The sequence below is a fragment of the Lipotes vexillifer genome, unplaced genomic scaffold (assembly GCF_000442215.2).
Source record: "Lipotes vexillifer unplaced genomic scaffold, Lipotes_vexillifer_v1.1 scaffold19, whole genome shotgun sequence".
NCBI classification, from domain to species: Eukaryota; Metazoa; Chordata; class Mammalia; order Artiodactyla; family Lipotidae; genus Lipotes; species Lipotes vexillifer.
The window spans coordinates 3,343,774-3,354,114 of record NW_006793856.1 but is presented as its reverse complement, the minus strand read 5'-3'; the positions used below and the strand labels follow the sequence as shown (position 1 = coordinate 3,354,114).

The 10,341-nt window shown below is 44.6% G+C and overlaps 1 protein-coding gene across 2 annotated transcripts; it reads left to right on the top strand.

Annotated features, from left to right (window-relative positions):
- Positions 1–497: 497 nt before the first annotated feature.
- SPRY2 (sprouty RTK signaling antagonist 2) lies at positions 498–5,519 on the top strand. 2 transcript variants are annotated; one of them, XM_007466804.1, is made up of 2 exons: positions 498–835; positions 3,734–5,519. In XM_007466804.1, exon 2 carries the CDS (start codon positions 3,785–3,787, stop codon positions 4,730–4,732), a length of 948 nt encoding a protein of 315 aa, XP_007466866.1. In that variant the 5' UTR covers positions 498–835; positions 3,734–3,784; the 3' UTR covers positions 4,733–5,519. The 2 variants fall into 2 exon arrangements, with proteins under 2 accessions (XP_007466866.1, XP_007466867.1); XM_007466805.1 differs by lacking the exon at positions 498–835 and adding an exon at positions 1,344–1,599.
- The last annotated feature ends 4,822 nt before the right edge of the window (positions 5,520–10,341 follow it).

Below are 10,341 nucleotides of genomic sequence, written 5' to 3'. Positions count from 1 at the left end.
TTTGAATGCCTCCTGCGGCTCGGAGCGCTGGCGGGCGCTGGAGTGTGAGTGAATGTAGCCCCGCGGAGCCAATGAGCTGGGACCGGATGCGATATATCCTCTGGGACAACAACTGCTCTGTTCCGCCTCGGATCCACATGACGCCATTTACTGCTGCCGCGGCCGCCGCAGAGCTGCTCCCTGCCTCCTCCGGAAAGGCGAGGGCGCAAGCCAACGGCGGGGCCCCCCCGTCCGGGCCCCAGACCCTCCCCCTTCTCCTCCTCCTTCGCACCCACCGCCCCCGCCTCGGCCTCGCCGCCGCGCCTCCACAACGCCCAGTCTGCACCGCCGAGAGCTGCGCGCCGCAGCGCGAGCGGAGGAGAGGGGCCGGCGGAGCGCGCAGCGCCCAGGCCCCCGCGCCCGCCCGGCCCGCAGCCCTGCCGCGCCGCGCCCCCGCGCCGCCTTCGCTCGGACGCGGCCGCGGCCGCGCGACTTGGCCATCTGGCTTTAGGTTCTCTGTAAGGCCGTTTTCTTTTCTCATTCGCTCATCTGCCAAGAAAGGAGACTCGCCGTTGGCGCTTTGGCCTCCAGTTCATTGAGAAAAAAGAGGAAATACTCCGCGTGCGCTTTTAGAAAGGGGGTCGCCTCCAGCCGCGAACTCCAGAGTGTTCATCGCCTGGGGAGTTCGCTCCGGATTTTCCTCTCCTTTTCTCGTCCAGCCGATTGCTCGGAAGTTAGGCTGAAGCAGAGTTTAGAAGCAAGAGGGGAAAAAGTTTGCATCGGGGCTGGATTTATTTGCACATCGCAGGAAGAAGAGAATCCAACGGAGAGGGGTTGGTGCAAAGCCGCGATCACGGTGAGGCGCGTTTGGCTGGCTCTTCCCCGTCCTGGCTCCGTGGCCGGCGCGTTGTGGGCAACATGGAGTAGGTGCAGCCGGACCGGGAGTGGGGTCTGTCTCTCCTCCTGCCTCCCTTTCTCTAACCCCGCAGGTTTTCCGTGGGGAACCCGGGAACTGCCCGCGGGTCTGCCTCGCCTAGGGCTCTGTCTGCCTCGGCGGGGGCTGCAGTGCGCGCCGGGTGCAGTGTCCCCGACCCCAAGCGCCCGCGCTCTGGGGGGTTGGGGTGGCGGACGGCTCGCGGCGAGTCGGGTCCCGGCGGTGCACTGGCCGCGAATTGGGCGCTGAGAGCGGCAGAGGGAGGGAAAACACTTTGTGTTTTCCAGGTCGCCGTTGCAGGCGCCCGCATTGCTAACCTGTTCCTCTCCGGGGAAGGCACGTCCTGAGAGAGGCTGTCCCGAGGCAGGGGCGCCGGGGTTACCGAGGGAGCGTGGGTAGCTCGCCTCGCGGGGGCAGCTAGACCTCGCGAGTGAAAAAAGGACAGGGTGCCGGGTTTGAGGGAGCCTCCGCCTCTGCTCGGTGTGAACACAGGCGAGCACGGAGCCGGGTGGGAGCGTCGCCCTGCCTGGCGCCGCGTCTCTGCGGTTCGGAAGTGCAGCTTTCTCTTTTTTCCGTTCGCCGTGGTCGGCTTGGGTCATGTTTTTTTTTTATTTTTGGAAGATTGGGGCGACCCAGCACAGGAAGAAAGTCATCAAGCGGTCGCGATCGTTTTCCATTACCTGAAAGTAGGTGGCAAAAGTGGCTACGGTTTGTTTTTTTTTCCCCCCCTTTTCCTTTGATGGGCTGATCCACTTTTTTGTTGCTGCTGCTGTTTCTTCATTCGGAATCTTGTGCGTTTTTACAAAGCGGTTTCTGTGTCGGTTTGCCCCACCCTTGCTTGTGCTGAAGTCCTTTCCCCCTAATCCTTAGTCTGATCACACACTGTCCTTAATGGGGGTTTCAAAGCGCTTTCAAAGCGGGGGGCGGGGGGGCGGGGGCGAGGGAGCGGGGGAAGGAGGGGTGCTGCGAAGGAGGCCAGGGATAAGCAGAAATCACTCTAGTAAACCTCCTTACCCAAAAAGATGCTACTTTGCACTGCAAGCAAATCTGCGCGGAAACTTTCCAGTTTAGGGACCTGGGTCTTGCACGCCCGGCGTGGGACCCTGGAAAATGTTCTTTCTTTTAAAAGCATTTTTAAATTTGACTTTAAGAAGTACATACGTGTATATAGATATATATTTTTTTAATGTATAGGCGTTTGCAGAAATCAGGCAATGCCCCTTCGGTCAGCGCAGGGTGGAGTCGCCCGGTGTGCATGGGTTAGACCTCGAAGTCCCGGCTCTATGTCTAAGGCAGGGCTTTCTTCCTCGCGGCGTCGGGGCTGGAAACACCAGTGCCCCGTGTTCGAGGGCCTTGGCCGGAACGTGCTGCGATGGGCGGTGTGACCTCCGCCTAAGGGTGGAGTGGCTCGGGAGGCAGTTCTCTGGGGTGGGGGAGATTCTATCTGCGAATGAAGAGCGGGGGAAGCGCGCTCTAGCGTTTCAGGGCACGTCCCCTTCCGAGGCGCCCGCGTCCCCCGCCTGTCTGTCCGTCTCGGAATTGTGCGCAGGGGGGCCAGCTTGGCTTCTGGGCTGCGTCAGTCCTCCCGGAAAAAAGTCCCTTGGGGCTCCGACTGTGTGTCCCACCTGCTGGGGACCGTGTCGGGGCGCAGATAGAGCCGATAAACGGACTGAAAGCAAAGAGCAGCGCGATCTCGTCTAGCCTCTCTGTTGGAACTGAGATCCGGTCTCCAGCTCTGCCTTTTTCCGAATTGGAAGGCGTGTGTCACCTGCCTGTGTCTCTTTTCTAAAAAGCCAGACTGGATGAAGGTCCACTTTTGCGCGTTTTTAGTCATTGTAGACTTGGTTGGCAAAGGGGGTGGTAGTTTTGAAATTTTACAGAGAGGTGGCAATTTAAGCGGTTACTTGTCAGGATGGTAGATTTGAGATGTGACACTTGAATTTTTAAAACACTTCCTGTTACCGCCAGTCAGTTTATGTTCTCAATTATTAGGTTCTTGGAAATGGGCAAAGTAGTTAAGATTTTGGCAGAATTTAAAACGTTCTCCTAGGCGCTCGGGTTGTACAATATGTGATTCTCAAGTTGTTGGGAAGTTGAAAATAAGTTCCTGTCTTTTTGTTGCTCCTGGTGTTAAGTTTTCTTTATTGTAGTCCTGGCACCTGACAGGATTTGAATTGGTGTGTTTTTAATCCTATTACTTTGTGCTACTGTGTAGTTAATGATAATTCATGATTGTTGTATAAAATGTGTAACTATTCCTGGGGGGGGGATATTTACTTTTTTGCATGTCAGATTCATCCTATGAGGTTTTATAAAGTTACAGAATAGTTCAAGGTATTTGATGCAAAAGCAGACTTAATTAAGAACCAAGAATTTCTAGGCTGTATTTATTGATGTTTAAGGCAAAAATGACCATGATAAGTTTAAATCTGTTTCAGAATCTGAAAAGATATTCAACTTTTGAAAATGTCAGTATCAATGTTATATTCCAACACTACTTTCCCACAGTGTTTTACATGGAACCTGAACCTTGCAGATTTTATGCTTATTTGAGTAAGGAATTGTTACTTATGCGATTGAAACAAAGATCAGCTTGGTGTCACCACACATCACAGGATTAAAGAATTGTTGATGCACAGCCGTAAGTTTTACTTTTTGCTACAGGCGTGGATCAGATGGCTGTCCGAATACCCTCCACAGCAACTCCGCTTGAAAGCCTGTTTCTCTAGGGGAAGTGGGGAGTGAAGAGTTAACTCAAGGGGGTGGAGAGTGGGAAGTATCCCGGAGTGTAAACCGTCTCCTTCCTCTTGGTTTCCGCAGGAATTCAGATGTGTTCTAAGCCTGCTGGGGTGAGCATACTTCCAAGACCTGATGGAGGCCAGAGCTCAGAGTGGCAGCGGATCGCAGCCCTTGCTGCAGGCACCCCGTGACGGTGGCAGGCAGCGTGGGGAGCCCGACCCCAGAGACGCCCTCGCCCAGCAGGTACACGTGCTGTCTCTGGATCAGATCAGAGCCATCCGAAACACCAATGAGTACACAGAGGGGCCTACTGTGGTCCCCAGACCTGGGCTCAAGCCTGCACCTCGCCCCTCCGCTCAGCACAAGCACGAGAGACTCCACGGTCTGCCTGAGCACCGCCAGCCCCCCAGGCCCCAGCACTCACAGGCCCACGCTTCTGCGAGGGCCACTCTCTCCAGGTCTGTCAGCACAGTCAGCTCGGGGTCTCGCAGCAGTACTAGGACAAGTACCAGCAGCATTTCCTCTGAACAGAGGCTCTTGGGATCATCCTTCTCCTCGGGGCCTGTTGCTGATGGGATAATCCGGGTGCAGCCCAAATCAGAGCTCCAGCCAGGTGAGCTTAAGCCGCTGAGCAAGGAGGATTTGGGGCTGCACGCCTACAGGTGTGAGGACTGCGGCAAGTGCAAATGTAAGGAGTGCACCTACCCAAGGCCTCTGCCATCGGACTGGATCTGCCACGAGCAGTGCCTTTGCTCGGCCCAGAACGTGATCGACTACGGGACCTGCGTGTGCTGTGTGAAAGGCCTCTTCTATCACTGTTCTAATGATGACGAGGACAACTGTGCTGACAACCCGTGTTCCTGCAGCCAGTCTCACTGTTGTACACGGTGGTCGGCCATGGGCGTCATGTCCCTCTTTTTGCCTTGTTTATGGTGTTACCTTCCAGCCAAGGGTTGCCTTAAATTGTGCCAGGGGTGTTATGACCGGGTGAACAGGCCTGGATGCCGTTGTAAAAATTCAAACACAGTCTGCTGCAAAGTTCCCACTGTCCCACCCAGGAACTTTGAAAAACCAACATAGCATCATTAATCAGGAATATTGCTGTGATAAGGATTGTTCCTTTTTTTTTTTTTTTTTTTGACACACACATATGCAACCAACTAAACAGTTAGAAATCTTGGCACTGTTGATAGAGGGTTGGAATATCCTTTGCTGTTTGCAGTGAAATGCTTTTTGTCCATGTGCCATTTTACGCGTGTTAGAATTCAGCTAATGGAGCTCAGAGTATGTGATGCAGATCTCGGCAACCTACATGTTGCGTAAGCTAAAGCAACAGACACTCCTAGGCAAAGTTTTTGTTTGTGAATAGTACTTGCAAAATTTGTAAATTAGCAAATGACTTTTTTCCCCCATTGTTTTCTCCAGAGATAATGTGCTATATTTTTGTATATACAATAATATTTGCAACTGTGAAAAACAAGTTGTGCCATACTATATGGCACAGTCACAAAATATTATACTAATATGTTGTACATTCGGAAGAATGTGAATCAATCAGTATGTTTTTAGATTGTATTTTGCCTTACAGAAAGCCTTTATTGTAAGACTCTGATTTCCCTTTGGACTTCATGTATATTGTACAGTTACAGTAAAATTCTACCTTTATTTTCTAATTTTTTCAACATATTGTTTAGTGTAAAGAATATTTATTTGAAGTTTTATTATTTTATAAAGAAGAATATTTATTTTAAGAGGCATCTTACAAATTTTGCCCCTTTTATGAGGATGGGATAGTTGCTGCAAATGAGGGGTTACAGATGCATATGTTCAATATAAAATAGAAAATATATTAACGTTTGAAATTAAACTGAGCTGGATTGTCTTATTTTACCTTTTCTTTTGTTTTTTGAAGTGAAAAACCATTTTATGTCAAGGATAGCATTTCAGTGAAATTGTTTCACTTATCTATGAGATTATCTTATGGTTGCTGCTTTAAAGTAGAGTGGAGATGTGGTGATTTTCAGAGATAACTCTAGCCATCAGGAGAGAAATAGCTGAGCACCTGACTCACTTAATAGTATAAATCATATGAGGGCTCATTTTCAGCTCCTGTTGTTTTACTGATTTGCAGACTAGCCTTTGTTTTGCAGACTTAAAAAAAAAAAGTCTTAACTTATTCATTCAGGAGACTTCCCTAAAAGATGAACCATTAGACTTTTTCTTTATATATAATATTAAGAATGAATGTCATAAGGCTAATTCAAGACCAGAGAAATGAGTTCATTTCAACAAACATTTATTGACTGTCCTGTGTGTGTCAGGCACGCAGTATACACAGATCAATGCTTATAATTGAGGCAAAAATGTTTTCTTGACTTAGCAGATCATGGCTCTGTTTGTTCTAGTCTCTTTGGTTTTAGACTCTTAAGTTTATCACCATGATACCAAGTTCCTTACGTTAGAGAAGACATGGAAAACATAACTCGTTTTGGTTCAGGCACTGGGTATCATGAAATTTCATCCTGTATTGGTCTAATAATTCAAGCACAAGCAGGCCAACTTGAGAGGCCCCGTTGTATTTATTTAATCAAATTATCCAGAAAATTGTTAAATTTTACACTGGGAAAAGATGCAGTATGGCAAAAAAGTCAGTGTTTGCGCTTATCTTTTGGACACAAAAACAGGCAAGCTGCTAAAAGCCCATCTTGACAAATATTGGGTTTTCTTACTTGTAATAAGTCACTTGATTAATTAGTCACTTTATGGCTGATTTTTTTTTTTTTCCCAAAGCACAACCTTTTGCTGCCAAGAATCACCGGAAGTCTAGGAAATGATTTACCTGACATTATTGTTTAATCTCTTGTTTCCTGTTCTAAGGCTCCTTCTCTTAGGTTAAGAGGTCTTAGTACAGGCTGTCTTCTGTTTTGTTTTTTGAAATTGGCTTTCAAGAAACTATATAGCCTCCTAAACCAAGACATTGCTATAAGGACCTTCAGTTTCCTCTAAGCTTTCTCCAAAAAAAAACAAAAACAAAAAAAACCACAAGGGTAGATCAATTTAGAAATTATTTACTCTTAAATTTCAAATCTGGGATACTGAATGTTGCAATTCTAATACTCATATCTAACCATTATGGTCTAAGAGGAATTAAAATATTGAAAAAAAATAGGACAGGGTTTCTTATTCATCATATAGTTTTCAGGATTTGTAAAGCACAAAAATTTTGACTACCAGTTTCTGACTGTGTATCAGAAACTGCCATATGCACTGAGAACTTTTTTGGTATAGAAATTGTGAGTCCATTTTTTTTTTTTTTTAAACCATATGAGCAGCTTTCAAAGTGTTATATAGACAAATTGAATCAGATGCAATTCGGTGTTTATTGAAGATGTAGAATAAAGACCTCTTTCCATGGTTATGGAATCAATGTCTGATCGTGTGGCCTAGGGATTTGCATTTTTAATCATTCCACTAGTGATTATGTACAGTTTGAGAACTACTAACCTAGATATTGCTTTCTAATTTAGCTTTTTTTTTTAATGGAGTCCATTGTAAAGCATTATTCACGAGTTTGAATGTAGAACATAGTGATAAACCAGCTTAAGTTAGAAGAGGACTTGGTGTAAGTATATATGAAGTCTTGATCAAAATTATTTAAAGATAAATAAGGAAAATTGGATTCCTCAAGAAGCTTCTTACTAACCTATTAAATGTTGAGTTTGTCTATAAACCAGTATAGAATTCATTTTCAGAATATAAAAAATGTTTCTATCTTAACAGATTGAAAACAGATGGTGCTCACTCTTCAGTGTGTTAAAGAGTTTTTAAATATTCCAGGTCATCTCACTGAGGTAAAGGAATAATCACCTCAAGTTCTTTTTTTGTGGCCTCTCCCTTTGCGGAGCACAGGCTCCGGACGCGCAGGCTTAGCAGCCATGCCTCAGGGGCCCAGCCGCTCCGCGGCATGTGGGATCTTCCCGGACCGGGGCACAAACCCGCGTCCCCTGCATCGGCAGGCGGACTCTCAACCACTGCGCCACCAGGGAAGCCCCTCACTTCAAGTTCTTAATCTCAAGTTCGTGAAAATTCTTATTATAAATACCAGTTGATAATGCAATGGCCATTATTCGGATATTGCGATAGATTAAAAGTATAATGATACAGCCAACATTAGTTGACCCCTTAGCATTTAGGGGCCTCTTAACTATATATTTTTCTGGTTTCTTGCCTTTTTATTTTTTTAGAAACCTGTGCATTCTCTATACTGAGATTCATTTAAGGATGACAACTTGATTGCTGTTACTGAAAACAGTCATTTATGTGTGTTGAGGAGACTTTAAGGCCCTGCCAGGTTTCTCCATGTTGGAGCATGCTCTGGGCATTGTCTGTGAACGAAGAAAGCCAAAACCAAATACAGGTACTCTCAACCAAACTTTGCATGACTTCTTTCTCCAATACACCTTTGTCTTAAGGACTGCTTGCCTCCAGGATATGTAAGATAGTGATGATGTCAGATAAATGAGTTTGCTCTTTGCACAGTGCAGTAAGGTATTGGATAGACAGTTGATGGGTTTAATGCTTTTGAACGTATATGTCAGAACTTTCAAGGGTTTAGTGGGTTTCGAGTTTCACTTGTAGTTATATCCAAATCTGGCCATTTGCCTTCCTCTCTTAAATATGCAGAAGGACCAGGATGTACGTGCAAAAGTCTCAACTTTGAAAATGGGTTAAACTGTGTAGATCAAAAACATTAAGTTTGTCATCTTGTGCGCAATCTTTTACACTACTTTAGTAAAGAACAATAAAAATAGGCATTAACTAGTTACATCAGTACTGTATCAGTATCCATTCTTTGGTTTTCAATATTCATTAAGACACAAGTTATGTTAATTTCTACTTTAATTAGGCCAGTTGCCACACTTCTCTGCAAGATACCAAAGGTGGGTCTCCATTAATTGAAGACTAGAGCAGAATTTTAAAATCAGGCCTGTCTGATTTGGCTGAACTGATCATCAGAGTGAAGCTTTACATCTGGAATATTTAACCACTGGTTTGGCCATTCATGGGAGGATAAAGCTGTCAGACTGTATCCTATAGTTGCATTTTATTTGGATAGCATACCACCACCTTCCTTACATCATGAGACAACCATTTGAATAATGAGAGACGAAATGTGAATTCCACTAATGATAGTGCACCTCTGGTCATAATTAAATTTAAGATATTCATTTAACTTGTAGTAGAAAAAAGAGAGAAATATATCTAGAATATATGTTATATAGAATATAATACACATTCTATATAGAGAGAGAATGCAAAGTTATATAGAAATAGAGCAAATAAGAGAAAAAGATTAGCACTTAAACCTTTACCAAATGTTTCACATTTTTATTTAAAACTGCATTTTGATTGACCTAAAGAATTTTTAAAAGCCAGTCTTACTTGGCAACTAATATTTTTTTAATAAACTATTAAAGGAGATTAGAACGAAGGCTGTTTGTTGCCTTGGCCTCTGGCTTGGCTAGATGGGGCATGTAAGGCTTCAGCATACCTTGAAGGAGTTAATTTCTCAAAACAGTTCTGATGCACAGAGAAGACATTAAAAATTTGGCTTAATACAAGAACCACACTCCCCACCCCCGGAATGGAATTTGGGTCCCCAAAATTAGGCATTTCAATTGAACACATTTTTTTTGAATGCCTACTCCTTAACCATCACAGGGCTAGTGGCTGAAGTACAAAAGCAAAGGGTTAGTGACTCTAATGCAAGCCAGGACTTTCCACAGCAAAGGCACAAGCAAGGTGCTATGAGAGACAGAAAATGGGTAAAGATGCGTTCACGGTGGGTTTGATCTCCAAGGCTTTGCAATGGTTACAGATATTTAAATAGGCACAGAGTTTTTTGCTGAGTCAGAGGCAACAGAATTCCCACTACTCATTAAATAAAACTGTGTTCACCATGCTCATATCTTAAATTCTAAATGAAATGTAGAGAGGAATCCCTGGTGGTCCAGTGGTTAGGACTCCAAGCTCTCACTGCAGAGGGCTGGGGTTCAATCCCTGGTTGGGGAACTAAGATCCCACAAGCGTGAGGTGTGGCCAAAAAAAGTATTTTAAATAAATAAATGAAATGTAGAGATGTTTTAATATTTGGATACCTATAATCTGCTGTATTTATTCTTAATTTTATGATTCATGATTAATTAAAACTTTTCCCTAAAAAATGTGGATTAAAAAATACATTTTTAAGATATATAACTAAGACATAAGTTGGAAAGATCTGTTTATTCTTGTTTTTCCAGTTTTTACTAGAGTTTCCCTCTTGTCACTAACCCATAATTTTAGCTTGCTTCTGTACCTAGAAAAATGAATACTTGTGAAGAACAAATTGGGGATAATGAAACAGAAAAAAACACATTCATGACAGTATGAAAGAAAGTAGTTGAGCTTTGGAGCAATTCCACCCTTGCCAAAAAACAATGCCTGAGACCTGACTTCCCAGGTCCACATGGCTCGCAAAGCCCAGATGACCACCTCTGGCAACTACATTAACACAGCTAACATTTTTGAAATGGTTTTGTGCTCCAAATAACATCTGGTTTATTGACTTGCATCAATAGGGCTCACAGTCAAGCAGGCTCTGGTAAATATCATATTTGTATTGCCTCTCATTTCTCCAAGTTCTTAAT

What these genes read in the sequence shown, in the direction of transcription:
- SPRY2 (XM_007466804.1), top strand. Translation starts at nt 3,785, where the DNA reads ATGGAGGCCAGAGCTCAGAGTGGCAGCGGATCGCAGCCCTTGCTGCAG.